This window comes from Convolutriloba macropyga, chromosome 2 (genome assembly GCF_964194025.1).
Source record: "Convolutriloba macropyga chromosome 2, txConMacr16.3, whole genome shotgun sequence".
Classification (NCBI taxonomy): Eukaryota; Metazoa; Xenacoelomorpha; order Acoela; family Convolutidae; genus Convolutriloba; species Convolutriloba macropyga.
In genome coordinates this window covers 28,147,135-28,162,539 of record NC_134469.1, presented here as the reverse complement: position 1 = coordinate 28,162,539, position 15,405 = coordinate 28,147,135, and the positions used below count along the sequence as shown (strand labels likewise).

At 38.1% G+C, this 15,405-nt stretch overlaps 2 protein-coding genes across 2 annotated transcripts; both read right to left on the bottom strand.

Moving 5' to 3' along the window:
- Positions 1-6,354: 6,354 nt before the first annotated feature.
- LOC142334874 (uncharacterized) lies at positions 6,355-11,978 on the bottom strand. Its single transcript, XM_075383200.1, has 2 exons — positions 11,204-11,978; positions 6,355-6,482 (listed from the first exon to the last, which is right to left on the bottom strand). The coding sequence occupies exons 1-2, from the start codon at positions 11,976-11,978 to the stop codon at positions 6,355-6,357; spliced, it is 903 nt and encodes a 300-aa protein (XP_075239315.1).
- Positions 11,979-12,314: 336 nt separating this feature from the next.
- Positions 12,315-13,430, bottom strand: LOC142334873 (uncharacterized). Its single transcript, XM_075383199.1, has 2 exons — positions 12,902-13,430; positions 12,315-12,634 (listed from the first exon to the last, which is right to left on the bottom strand). The coding sequence occupies exons 1-2, from the start codon at positions 13,428-13,430 to the stop codon at positions 12,315-12,317; spliced, it is 849 nt and encodes a 282-aa protein (XP_075239314.1).
- Positions 13,431-15,405: the final 1,975 nt, after the last annotated feature.

The following is a 15,405-nucleotide window of genomic DNA, read 5'->3' as shown; positions in this document are numbered from 1 at the left end:
TGAGGGATTCAAGTTGCATGTCGCGGGGTTGAGAAACTAATGACTGTAGAAGTGATCTACATCAAAAGGCTGAAACCGCAATTAAATACACGCAATGAGTACCGGGGGTGGGAATTGACGTTGAAGTACTAGCTCCAATTCAAAAAATTTGACTTTTGAAATTCAAAATTTTTCTGGTACATGTTAGTTCGACATTTTGTCGATCCCAACAAGTAAAGAAAAACAACAGATAGGAATGAAAGTATAAAATGCTATTCAGGAAAAACACCATTGTACCCGGGATTTTTAAAAACTCCGGATTAAAGATTGAACTCATTTTAGAGCAGTCAGTGTAAATAAAATGTTGTCATAGTGATTTTAAATAAAAATAATTTCAGAAACGCGTTGTTAATTTAATTCAATTCTTAGAAGTAGAGTCTAGTCAAAGATAAAATTATACACTTTGTAAATTGTTTCAATTGTTTTTTAAAACTGACGATGAATGCAATGTTCAAAAATGTTCGGTTTTTTTAAAAATGACAATTTTTTTCTATACATCACTAGTCATTGTCAGTTTGTCTTTATCGGGCCCAGAAAAAACGAGAGCAAGCAAAAATTTGACAACTTTTTAAAAAGTTACAAATGTTTCATATCTTAGCAGTCAGCTGACTCCATCACGTGGTAAAAGTGTGATACAAGGGAAAAAAATTTCTGACAAAAAATAGCAACAGTACCTGGACTATCTTTCAAAACCAATAGAAAGAATCGGTTGAAAAATGCACAGAATCTTCTGGTCAAGGGCCGATTGACCGATTGAGCACAAGGACTGGCATAGTTTTGTGACAAGATGTAATCAACAACAGCATCTAAGGCCACAAATTGAATAACTGCAGACCAATAAATGTACAAGAGCTAAAAAAAAACTACTTAACCACGAATAACAACAATTTTGAAGCGCTGGTATACTGTCAGCGCACTGGAACCCCTGTTATTTTCAAAGACTTGTTGAGCACTGAGATACTCGTTCTGAGTATGACAAAACACCTGATATCAAAACGGAAGGGGATAAAACAGCAGGGAGAATACAGTGTGCTCCACCAGGAACCGGCACGTGAAAACAAGTCATTGAACATTGTTCTGCACCACCAAGGAAACTTGAAAACTCTGCTCAAAAAAGGAAACGAGTAGAACCTCTGAAACCGACAGAGGAAGGCGAGAGCAGAGCTAGAAAAGGTACAAAGATCACAGAACTTGAGTGTAGCTCCTGAATAATAGGACTTTATTGCTCCCTGTTCTTGAGCGAGCTTTCGTGTTGTGCGAAATTGTACCACAAACAGACGGCTCAGATAAATTTTCAGGCACAACAACCGCCTAAAACAATTCTTAAACTATGTAAAATCCTCAAATAAACTAATGAACTGTAAATATCGATTAGAATTCTTGAGAAACCAAAATAATAATGACATCATTCCGGATTTTTTTGAAGTTTTGAATTCCAAAAACCATGTTTTTTCAGAGCAAGCAGTGCACAGTTTTCAGCCTACGTTCTTAAGGAAAGAAAAAAGTCGTGCGGAAAAAGGCCCTAGATTGTTCGCGAAAAAACATGGGGAGGATAGGGACATTCTCAGGAAAGATCTGAAAGAAATTTTACCTTCAATTATACATAGCATTAGTACGGAAATGAGCAATCATTCCGAATTGATTTGTATGATTTTTCATGAAATGTTAATGAAGTTGTCTGAGAGACATGACAGTTCTTTGCGGAATGGATCTCATATTAATGTTGTTACAATAGACGGTATTGAACTGCCAAAACTTGTCCTGAACTTCTTATCACCAGGTCCAAAGCATCCATTCAGGGACAATTTTAAAGAAGTGCACTTCTTTGCGGATGTAGACAGATTAGTTCGTGAGTTAAGGGAGAAAAACACTGATGGTAAAAAGTTATGTGAAATTGAATCGTCTGCCAAGTGGTACGCCAAGAATGTACGTGAGACACTAATGGATAGAAGGGTTGAAAACGCTAATGAACTTTTGAAAGATCAAAATAACTAGCTGTACCACTTGATAACGGTTGCTGTTTTGGTGTCAGGAAACAGACATCACACTTGGAAAAACGAAATGAAATCTTAGGGCCCTAGGTTGTTCGAGAAAAAACATGGGGAGGATAAAAAGATTCTCTGAAAAGATATGAAAAAAGAGTTTCTACCTTCAATTATATATAGAAGGGAATATAGGGAAAACAACACTCTTGACACAAAAGTAATATGCATTGGTTGTAACCGAAGCGTTACTTTCCAAAGGAGCGGGATCAAGTGCCAATCATGCAACAACTGGATTCCTCCGTCTGTTTTGTTTTGCAGTTTTGTTTTCAATTGGTATTTTTATATGATTTTCAGCTGATTTTTCTTGCGAAATTGCTTTTTTGATATATTTTTTGAATTCGCAGCTTTTGATGAAATTTAATCAGATTTTTTGTCATATTTTAGAATTTTGTTTTTTTACTGTTGTTCATATTTTCTATTTTACATCTCTATTTCAGAATAACCACAAATAACCACATTGAACTTTAGTTCAAATACAAACAAATTTGACTTTTGTAATTCAAAAATTATTCTGGTACAAGTTAATTCGAAATTTTGTCAACTCCAACAAGTAAAAAATAACAACAGATAGAAATGAGAAAAAAATTCCTTTTCAGGAATAGAAAGCATTATACCCGCAATTTTCAAAAACTCCGGAATAAAGATTGAGTTGACTTTAGTGTAATAAGTGTAAACTTAATGTAAATTTGACTTTAACTGTAAATAGTTTAAAAAATTTGTTGTTGTTTTAACTCACTTATTAGCATTAGAGCCAAGGACAAGTTTTTATACTTTGTAAAGTATTTCAGCTATTTTTTAAACCTGACGATGAACACAATGATCAAAAATGTTTGTTCATTTGTTCAATTTAAGTTTTAATTGGCAATTCTTTCTTCTCTGCATCTTTATTCCGTTTTTAAAAATCCCAGTTATAATGCATTCTACTCTTGGAAAAAAAACATTTTTTACTTTCGTTTCTATCTGCTGATATTTGTTACTTGTTGCGATTGACAAAATTTTCAATTAACATGTACCACAACATTTATTGAATTTCAGAAGTCAGAATTTTGGATTTGAGCTAATACTTCAATGTCAATTCCCGCCCCCGGTACTCCTTGCGCGTATTTAATTGCGGTTTCAGCCTTTTGATTTGGATTGTTTCTATCGTCAATAGTTTTTCAACCCCGCGACATGCATCTAAAATCTCCCATTCAATTTTTTGCGCTGTACCACAACATTCAATGATGTGTTGTCCCACAAGGGAATCCACTTTTTGATACTCCGAAGTTCTAGTGGTAACATGTGGGCTGGTTTGGGTAACATAGATGCATTTGCATTCATTACCTGTAAATTTATATACCACATGGGATTTTAGATTCTTGTCAAAGATGGTTTCAGGCGGGGCAAGCAAGATCTTAGTTTTCTTATTGTGAAAATGATTTGAATATCACACAGTTTTGCAGTCTCTTTGCAAAATTTCGAGTAATGTTTCCGCTGTATTGAACGAAAAACCTCGGTCTGGGCTTTTTTATTGTCTTTTTTTGAAGATGTTGTTCATTTTGGGGATTTTTTGCTGGAACGTTTTTAATTCGCGTCTATTTTATCCAACGTCCCATTAACAATACCGTGTGACCGCGAGGTTGGATATTGATTTTCTGTCCAGATCTCTTGATTTTTCTCAAGAGCTACGTCAAAGGATTGCCAGTCACTAGTCGCATTGAAAATCCTACTCATAGTCCCATGAATACATTGTTCTTCTGTTGTAACGGTGCACAGCTACGGAAATTCAGGATTATGCCTGTATTGCTCAATTTTTCCATTGACTGCTAAATTTTCTATCTTCGTACACGTTTATGTTTAGATCTGAAAACGCCAGGTCTCCTCTACCATTTGGTGTCTCAAGAGTGAATTGTAAATTTTGTGAAGTGTATTTTCATACTCAAGGTAATCTCGAGGGTGCCCCTTGACAGTGCACACCAGGTCATTTACATACCTCTTGAATATTTTCATTTCATGTTTGTCTTTTTATGCTCCTTTATCCGCACAATAGGAACAGATCCGTACATTACTGCGTGATTTTATACTCTGTGTCAGTGATACTTTAGTATTTTGCATGAAAACAGTTTTGGCATGATTCGCACTTGATCCCTTTTCCTCGGAAAGTAACGCGTCGGTTGCAATCAATAATTATTACCTTTGTGTCAAAAGTTTTGTTATCTCTTCAATCATTTGATTTCTGCACGGAGTTTTGAAAGGCTATCATCCACAAGTTTGCCAAAAATTACAGCCAGCGAAGCACCTATTGCTAAACCGTCCGATTGAGTGTAACATATTTTATAACACTTAAAGTGAATTTTGTTACGGCAAGTCAAGTCTCAAAAGGCTCTTCATAGCTGACATTGGAATCTCAGGACCTCGTCACTAGAATACTGTTCTTCAAACGCAATTGCAAATTCCTCCTCAACTGGTACATTGATTTACAAGCTTTTAACATCGAGAGATACAACTCAAGCTCTTAAGGAAAAAAAAGGTCGTGCGAAACAAGGCCATAAATTGTTCGAGAAAAAACTTGGGGAGGATAGGGACATTCTCAGGCAAAAGGTGAAAAAGGAAGTTTTACCTCAAATTGTGTTCAGTATTAGAAAGGAAATGAGAAATCATTCCAAAATGATTAGTAAGAGACTTGATGACAAGTTAGCAAACCCGTCTGGGAGACTGGAGAGGCCTTTGCGGAATGAATCTCATAATGAAGTAATAATGTTGTCACATTGGACGGTGTTGAACTGCAGAAATTTGTCCTGAACGTCCTATCATCAGGTCCAAAACATCCTTTCAGGGACAATTTTAAAGAAGTGCACTTCCTTGCGGATGTAGACAGATTAGTTTGTGAGTAAGGTGAGAACAACACTGATGGTTAAAAATTATTTGAAATAGAAGCGTCTGCCAAAGAGTACGCCAAGAATGAACGTGAGACACCAATGGATAGAGGGGTTAAAAATGCTAATGATCTTTTGGAAGATCAAAAACTAATAGCTGTACCATTTGATAATTGTTGCGGTTTTTGTTTTATGAAACAGACCACATACTCTGATGAACTAATTATAATCCTCTGCCAGTCAGTTTGAGGCTTGTGAAGGAGAAAGTGGTGATCTAACAATAAAAACGGAAAAACTGATGAAAAGCAGTTGGCATGAATTAATGAAACAAGAAAATATATTCAAAAGACTTATCAGAGACTCAGGACAACCAGATCGCAATAGGCCAGGCTTTATGGACTTGCTAAAGTACATAAAAGCGGTACGCCATTTCGGCCTGTTTGGTCATTACGCGGTAGCAGTTACGAGAACCTCAATAAATTTTTCTCTCATTTTGGGCTTTTTTTATTTTCTGAAAGATATTATTCATTTTGGTTAATTTTTGCTGTAATCTTAGAGTTCGTGTCTATTTTTTCCAATGTCTAATTGACAATACTGTGTGACTGCTCAGTTGGATATTGATATCTTATCCAGATCTCTTGATTTTTCTCAAGAGCTACATCTAAGGATTGTCAGTCTCTGGTCGCATTAAAAATCCTACTCACAGTCTCATGAATTACCTTCTTCTTATAATGTAACGGTGCACAGCTATGAAATTCATGATTATGCCTGTAATGCTCAATTTTTCGATGGAGAGCTAAATCTTCCATCTTCGTAGACGTTTATGTTTAGATCTAAGAATGCCAGGTCTCAACTACCGTTTGGTGTCTCAAGAGTGAATTTTAAATATTGTAAAGTGTATTTTTAAACTCAAGGTAATCTAGAGGGTTCCCTGGACAGTGCACACAAGGTCATCTGAATACATCTCGAATTTTTTGATTTCCTGTCTGTCCTCTTTCGCATCTTTTTCCGCACAACAGGAACAGGTCCGTACAATTTACTGCATGATTTTATACTCTGTGTCAGTGATACTTTGGTATTTTGCATGAAACCAGTTTTTGCATGATTCGCACTCGGTACCTTCCCTTCGGATTTTTACGCATGTGTTACAATCAATGCTTATTACCTTTGCGTCAAGAGTGTTGTTTTCCCTTCACTCAATCTGTTTTTACAAGAAGTTTTGAAAGGATTGCATCCACAAATTTGCCAAAATTATAGACGAAGCTCCCATTACTTAACCGTACCATTGAGTGTACCACTTTTTATTACACTTAAAGTGAAATTGGTTACGGCTAGTCACAAAAGGCTCTTCATAGCTAACATTGGAATCTCAGGACCTCGTCACTGAAATACCATTCTTCAAGTGCAACTGTAGTTTACATCTCAACTGGTACATTGGAGTACAGGTTTTTAACATCGAGAGATACAACTAGCTCATCTTCATCCAATTTGGTAGCTTCTAAAGCGGCTCTGACATCTTTTGAGACAGTCTCAATAATTGCACCTGGTAACCTTTTGAAAAAAAGGAGAAAAAATTATTGAGTTTCTCGTAACTGCTACCGGGTATTGACAGAACAGGCCGAAGTGGCGTACCAGTTTTATTTACTTTAGCAAGTCCATAAAACCTGGCCGGTTGTGATCCTGTTGTCCTGAGTTTGTGCTAAATCTCTTCACTTATGTTTCCCTGTTTCAATAACTGATGTAAACTGCTACTTTTAAGTGTCTCCAATTTTAATGTTAGATCATCAATTTCTCCATTACGAGCCTCAAGCTGACTGGCACTAAGGACTTCTTATAGTTTATCCGATCATGTTGTCTGTTTCATAACACAAAAACAGCAAACTTCATCAACTGGTACAGCTAATACTTTTTGACCTTTCAAAAAATTACTAGTTTTTTTAACCCCTCTACCTATTGGTGTCTCACGTGCACTCTTGGCGTACATTTGGCCGACGTTTCTGTTTCAAATAACGTCTAGCCATCAGTGTTTTGCTCACTTAACTCACCAACGAATCTGTCTACATCCGCAAGGAAGTGCGCTTCATTTAATTTGTCCCTGATTGGATGCTTTGGACTGAATGATAAGACGTCCAGGACAAGTTTTGGCAGGTCAACACAGTCCAATGTACAATATTGTTATAAGATCCATTCCGCAAAGGCCTGTCCTTTTCTCTCAGACAGCTTCGCTAACGTGTCATTAAGTCTATTACTAATCAATTCTGAATGATCTCTCATTTCCGTACAAATGCTGTGCACAATTGTAGGTAAAGTTGTTTTCTCACCTCATTCCTGAGAATGTCACTATACTCCCCAAGTTTTCCCTCGAAAAATCTACGATGACCTTGTTCGACTCTACTTGTTTCCTTCCTTACGAGCTTAAGATGAAAGCTGTGCACCGCTTGTTGTAAAAATTTTCGTATTTGGGAATTCGAAATTTCAAAAAATTCTGAATGATATCATTATTATTACAGCTTTTCAAAAATTGTCATCGATATTTACAGTTTATTAGTTTGTTTGAAGATAGGAATTGTTTAAAGCAGTTGTTGTGACAGAGAGTGTATCTAAGCCATGGTTGTGGTAGAACTTCCACATCACCGAAGCTCTCTCAAGGACAGTGGGCAATTAAGACCTTTTTTCAGGAACTACACTCCCGTTCTGGGTTTTTTCTACCAGTCTTACCTTTGCTCGCCTTCCCCTGTCGTTTTCCGAAGTTCTTCCCTCTTTCATATTTGAGCAGAGTTTTCAAGTTTTCTTGGTGGTGTAGAACAATGTCCAGTAATTTGTTCTAACGTGCTGAACCCCGGTGGAGCAAACTGTAGTCTCCCAGCTGTGTTTTTTTTCTGTTTCGATATCATTTGCTTTGTGACCCTCAGAACCAGTATCCCAGTGCTCAAGAGCTCTTTTAAAATATCAAGGGTTCCAGTTTGCTGACTTTATACCGGCGCTTTAAACTGGTTGTTTTTCGTGATCAAGTAGTTTGTTAGCTTTTGTACACTTTTTGATCTGTAGTTAATCGACCTGTGGCTTGAGATGCTGTGGTTGGCTAAATTATGCCACACAACTATGTCAGTCCTTGTGCTCAATTGGCCCTTGACCTTTATTTTTTTGTGCGTTTTTCAACTGATTTTTGTATTTGGTTTGAAAGAAAGTCCAGAGACTGTTGTTTTTTGTCAGGAGGTCCTTAGTTTAACGTTATTAAACACTGTTTACCGCGTGATAACATGAGCTGGCTGCTAAAACATGAACCATCCTGTCCGTAACATTTCAAAAAAATTTTAAAATTTTGCTTTCACTCGCCTTTTCTGGGCCCGTTAAATATCGGATTGACAATAGTAAAGATGCAGAGAAGAAAGAATTTTCAATTAAGACTTAAACTGATCAAATAAGGTGTATAAAAATGTCTTTGGCTCTCACATATACAACATTTTGTTTACACTTATTACACAAAAATTAATTCAATCTTTATTCCGGAGTTTTGAAAAAATATTTTGACTTTCATTTCTATCTGTTGTTGTTTTTTAATTGATGTGGTTGCCAAAATTTTGAATTAACATGTACCAGAATAATTTTTGAATTTCAAAAGTCAAATTTGTTGTATTTGAACTAGTACTTCAAGGTTGTTATTTGTAGGTATTCTAGAATAGAGATGTAAAACAGAAAATATGAACAACAGGAAAAAACTAAAAATTAAAAGATGACAAAAAAATCTGATCAAACTTCATCAAAAGCTTGCGAGTCCAAAGAATATATCTAAAAACAAAACTTGCAGGAAAAACCAGCTCATATTCAAATAACGATTATCAATTGAAAGAAGAACACAGTTCAGACGGACGAAACCGAGAAACAAAAAGGAAAAATCAAAATTTATAGTTCACAAAATTCACTAAGAACGCTAAATGATGCTTCCCAACTACTAAAATTTGAAAAACGTGTAATATTTTTATCTGCTTGATCAGTAATGTACCCAAGGCCTGTAAGTCAGAGATTACCTAATTAACAAATAATAAAAAAAGAAAATCACATTGTATGATTTTTTTTATTCATCAGTCAATAACTGCCCGACCTTTGATAAAAACAAGAAAAGCGCTACATCTGGAAAGGCGAAGAAAAAATTAAAAGTGGTTGCAAATCTTCAAAGTTTAAAAGTCTACCTCTCGTTTGTTATTCCGAGTCATTTAATAATATCCTTTGCTCGATCAATGAACTACGCAACTCCTGTCACAGAAACGTCAAGCAAAATACAAAGGGCAAACAATAAAAAATTGAGAAATTTCATAAAATGCAATGGATAGAGCTTTATAATGTCCTGAGTATTTAGCAACAACTAAGGAACAGCTCTAGGTTCAATAAATCAGAAGAAATAAGCAAGATACCTACGACAACCCAAAAAACTTTAAAAAAATGATTCCAAAGAAAACAACTCTTCAGATGTAATAAGTATTACCAATATTGTTATAAAACAAAAATTGCTATAAAGTAAAGTACAGAAAAGTCCATTTCAAAGGCAGTCAATTTTCAGAGTGAGTTAAATAATGTATAACCAAAAAATTAATCACGCGAATGAGCAAAACGAATGAACAAAACGAAACTCTGTACAGAGAGATAAAAATGACTTCGCGCAAACAATTCATTTGAAATTGCATATAAAAAAAACAAAATGCAGATTCTAAGTGATTTGGCTGTAACAAAAATCATGGCAACAAAAATAAAAATAATAAAACCAAGAGAAGACCGATAATAGTCCCAGTTGATGCTTCGCCGCTATTAAAAATAACTTGCAATGCGAGTACTCCACTTTTGATCTTCAGTTTTTCCGGATGTTTTTTATGAGAGAGAGAGAGAGGGTTTAGATTGAACTGAGTTTTTACTGGGGTGTTCATCCCTCGCTTACAGCTGAGCTGACTTTCCGGACGTGGCTGCAGCTTCCACAGCAGCAACTTATCGCCAAGGAACCCCACCGATTAGACCTCGTGTACTTTTCGTGTACTTTTGTGATCCTCAACGTTTTCTTTTAAAATGATTGCAATTTTATGTTGTAATCTCAATTTAGTTCCAATATTAGCATCAATAATTTGTGCCATTCAAAATAGTGTGACAGTGGAGACAATTTTTGTTCCTTTAATGTTTCTCTGCAGCTTTCGGAATTGTTGCGTTGTATCAATGATGCATCTTTCCGTTGATTGCGTTCTTTTGAATTGGTTTTGATTTTATTGGCAATTCACGCTTGTGAGGAATGGCCTATGAGCGGAATCAAACACCGAACGGACGCATTAGTTTTGTCGTTTTCCTGTTAAACTTGATGTATTTCAAGTAAAAGGAATTCCATGCTTTTGTACATCTCTGTGAGCAATTTTGGTGACCAACGTTATGACTAGGTCCTTCTGTTTGCTTTTGTGTAGAAGACATTTGAAGTTTACAATAAGATATTGCTCTTTATCCTCCCACGTTTTGACTGCGAGTATGTTACTTGCTTTCAATTAACTTCAGTTTAATTCTTGAGCACCACGCTTTGTAAGAGAATGTAGATAAGGATTCAATTACATTGTTCTAGACAGTTTGTTAAGTTTTTTTCAGTTTTAAGTTGCGGGAACAACCAACTCGTTTTGGTAGCGATAAGGACAAAAGTCAATGTTTTTTCAAGTTTCACTTCTGACTTGATTGTTGCACGACATGCTCCAGGGGAAAGAGGAGGCCAACTAACTCATCACAGACTGTTGACCAGATCGTCATAGAGGGTGTAACGCAAGTTGCCTAGAGAACCGTTTCGGAAAAAGGTCAAGAAAAAATGAGCTAAGCCAAGGGGCCAAATTCCACGTGGAGTCATATCTTTCAGAATCCAAACAATGTCGTTGACTCTCAGTGGTGTTTGGCCACTATCGCTCCATTTAGACCTCTTTAACAGTGTCGGAAGATACTCCTTGACGAGTCGTTTCCAGAAATGGTTGAACATTTGCTGCACATTCTTCCAAGACTTGAAACTGGCGGGTTCTTGGCTGTCAAACTTTCCTGGTGGGAGAGAATTGAACGGTCTGTTGATCAGAAAATGGTTTGGCGTGAGAGGCATTTCATTTTCCGAAAGGTCAGCGACAATCATTAGTGGTCTGGAGTTCAATATAGCTTCGGTCTCGACCAAAATTGTCCTGAACACATCAAGCGACAATCTTCTGGAGCCTAGAATGATCAATAGAGTGCGTTTTGCAGTCTGGATCAAGCGCTCCCAAATACCGCCAAAATGAGGTCCATAGGGAGGATTGAACTTCCAGGTTGTGTTCGTTGCTGCCATTGCTTTGTACATTTTGTCGTTGTCGAGACGTTTCACAGATCTTTTTAATTCCTCAGATGCACCAATAAATGTCTTGCCATTGTCACTGAGCATTGTTGTTGGCTGACATCTGCGGCTTACAAAACGTCGATAAGCGTTTAGAAAAGTGTCAGTATTGAGATCGGGACAAGCTTCTAGATGGACACACCTAGTAACCAGGCAAGTGAAGATGAGGCCGTAGTGTTTTTCAATCTGTCTTTTGGCATCTTCTATATAAAAGGGTCCAAAAAAGTCGACTCCGCTGTTTGCGAAAGGATACTGAGTAGAAATTGTCGGAAACCGGCAGGCAGGAAGGGGAGCCATGACAGGTTGAATGTTTTGAGCGGCAAATCGTCTGCAGAGAAAACATCGGTACTTTATACTTAAAAGTGTTTTTCTGAGTCCAATGATGTGGTATCTTTGCTGCACAAAGGCTTTCACTGGCTCTGTTCCTTGGTGAACGCAAATGTTGTGTGCATGCTCTATACAGAGTCTCGCTATCTTGTCTTTTGCGTGCAGTATAATCGGAAATTTCTCGACTTCGAGGTTATCTGGCGCAAATTGCAATCTTCCGCATGACCGAAGGTTTCCATTGTTGTCCAACATTGGGTTGAGCGAACGGATTTTGCACTTTGAATCTATCCTGGAACCACGTTCCAGGGCTTGGATTGTTGAGAAGAAGAAATATTGCTGCGACATTTTGATCAGCCGATTTCTTGCAAAAATGACATCTTCTGTTATAAACTGCTGATCTTTAGGCCTTTGCTTTTTGATCCGAAAGACCAAATTGATGACTGTTGCTAAAGTCAAGAGCAACTTGTTCCAAGTTGAGAACCGTTTCGGCTCAATTGTTTGCTCCGACAAATTGCGTGAAAATTCATGCGTCGCTAACACATGCTTTGAAGAGTTTTCTGGAGCGGTGAGCTGTCTTGTGGAAAGAAAGGCTGGCGCTGTTAGCCACTTGGCTGGAATTTTGTCTGGATTGAGACCACGAGTTCCGTGGTCAGCTGGATTTTCTTTGGTGGTAACGTGTTTTCATTGGTAGGCACCAGTTGATGCAAGGATTTCTTTGAGGCGATTCGCAACAACGGCAGGTTGCTTCTTGGTTGTCGATAACCAATCAAGTACTACTTGACTATCTGTCCAGATTGTAGAGCGAGTAATGTGAAACGATGACTCTTTCATGATGGTTGAAAGAAGGTGCACTCCGATGACTGCGGTTTCCAACTCTAATTTGGGTATGCTGATTTGTTTAATTGGGGCAACTTTGCATTTGCCTATTAAGTAACAAGTTTCAACATTAGTGCCTAAGTTAGGAACTGTTTTCAAGTATGCAACGGCTGCAACTGCTACAGCTGAAGCGTCAACAAATATATGGATTTCATTTTCACTTTCTGGTGAATGGCAACTCTTATTCAGAGTTCTGTTCAATGTCACGTCTGGTGAAGAAAAGTATAAGTCCAAATTCTTTTGAAGTGGTTTAACTACTTGAGAGGCAATTTGTTTGTCCCATTTTTTCCCAAGTTTCCACAGTTCTTGAAGAACTATTTTGAAACGGATCGTTGATGGCGACATTACACCTATTGGGTCGAAGATCGAGGAGACAAGACTAAAGATCTTACGTTGAGTGTATGCTGAGGCATCTTTTGGGAAATTAGTGAGAGGTTTCATAAGAAAGCAGTCTTTCTCAAGAGTCCATTTAACACCAAGAACTCTAACAACATCTGTCTGGTTGTCTTTGTCTTCGGGAGGGATTTGGTTTAGAACTAGAGAGCTGTTTGAAACAAGTTTTGTGAGTCGAAACCCACCTGTTTGCAGACAATGTTTTGTCTCAAGAACTGCCTTACAAGCGTTTTCTTCTGTTGCATGTGATTGGATGTAGTCATCCATGTAAAAGTGCTTTCTGACGGCTTTGAGGGCTTCTGGGAACTGTTGACTTTTCTCTTTGGCACAATGGTTAAAGACGTATAATGCGCACGAAGGCGAGCAATTTGCTCCAAAGATGAGTCTGGTAAATTGGTACTGTTGTATCTGATTGTCTGCTAACCAGAGAAATCGAAGAGCAGATTGATCAAGCTGGTGGATGGCGATTTGCATCAACATGCCTTCGATGTCCGCAAGGACCGCCACGGGATGTTCTCGAAATCTCATAAGGACACCTAAAAGGTTATTAAGGAGATCTGGTCCAGTAAGAAGGTTTGAATTAAGCGATTGGCCGCGGAATTTGATGCGGCATTTGCAATTCGGCGGACTTTTCCGGGCTTATTGATATTTTCCACAGGATGGTGTGGCAGGTACCAAATTCTGTCTGGTTGAGGATCTTGCATTTCCACCGGTTTGACATAGTTTTTCTCGAGGTCTGTCAAGAGAGTCTTATTGTATTTTTCTTGCAACGAAGGTTTACGCTGAAGGCGTGTGTTGAGGCCTTTGACTTGGTTCAGTGCAGAATAGAAGTTGTTTTCCAACTTTATTTCTGATTTCCAGGGCAGTTTGATTTCATATCTCTCACCATTGTGATTGATGGAGTTCTGCAAAATATCAAGAAACTGTTCTTCTTGCTTTGTGTAAACTTGTTCACGGTCCTTCTGAATGCCATCTGCTTCAATACTCCAGAACTGTTGAACAAGTTCGTCAAGTCCGGGTTCATCTGTTCTGTTTCTTGACACATTGAAAATAAATTTCTTCTGCTGACTTGCGGGCTGTTGAGTGCTGGCTGAGATACAATTCTCATATTCACCAGCGAGGGTCCAACCAAGTTTAGTTTTCACACCAAACGGTTGATTTTGATTGCCAGGTATAACAAGTAAAGGGTAGGTGAATGCGAATGCGTTAACACCGAGGAGGGCGCCGACTTTGCCATCGGCAATACTTGGGAAATGTATGTGGCGCAAACTGTTGAAGGCATCACAAATTTGATTAGGTTCAAAATTTTTTGCAGCTGCGACGTTCAGAGACGGGGTGCTGAACGTCCGAGAGAGTTCAAACGATATTTCATTTGACTTATATGGAGTTATTGTGACTGGCTCAACAATTTTTGAGAGGGACATGCTGTTCTCTGTATTGAGAAATTGTAGTGGTACTGACTGTTGAGTTTCACGGGGAAGCTCAAGAAATTCAGCTATGGCGTCCAATACAATGCTGAATTGGCTACCGGGATCTATGAGGGCGTAGGTATCGAATGCTTTATTTCCCTTGAGGAATGAAACAGGAATAAGCTGCAATTGCTCATACCAATTCTTCGGTGATTCTGAGCATTGGTTAATGCTGAACGATTGGTTAATTGCATTGCCGTTTAAATTACGTCGTTGCACGTTTTGCTGGCTTTGGTTGTTGAAAGTTTGGCCATAACGGCTGTTGGGGGCTTTGTTTGTTTGACTTTTCTGTTGAGAAGATGTATTTGGAGTTTGACTTGAAGCTTTGCTACTAGACGAAGCTGTTGGATTGTTACCAGAAAAAACTTCAGTAGAAAAAGCTGCTGTAGGGCGTTTGATTTGCTTGGCGGGATCATGAAGAGTTGTGTGGTGGAATCCACTGCAAACCTGACATCGTTTTTGCGATGGGCACGATTGTTTGTGGTGTTTGTTGCTCAAGCAATTTGTACACAAATTGTTTTGGCTAACAAGGTTGTATCGATCACTTGATGGGCACAATTGGTACTCAGGGCATGTGGCAATGCTGTGTTCTTGTTTGCACTTCTCACAAGATCGTTTTGTGTTAAAAGCTTTATTCGGAACGTTTTGTGAAGTGGACGGTTGTTTTTGCTGAAGCGCAAAGTTCCAACGTTTTCTACTGTTTTCCGCTGATGGGTCGTTGACTGAAACTGCGAGGTTGCTATTGTTTGGCTTGGTTTGCAGGTTGTTCGATTTGACAAACTTTGAGGCTTGAGGAACTGATGGTTCTTTGATTGCTTTCCCGACTCACTTTGTCGTAGATTTGAGCTTGGAGCTCTAACCATTGTTGAAAGTCCACGAGAGTCGGGTCTGAGCTGAGATCGGTAAGACAATGTTCTGTCCATTTCAGAACCAAATGATGTGGTGTTTTCTCTTTGACTTTCTTAATGAGTGTTGTAGACTGGAGGTCTGCTGTAAAGCCAAGGTATTATTGGAAGGCTTGCACAAGTCTTTTC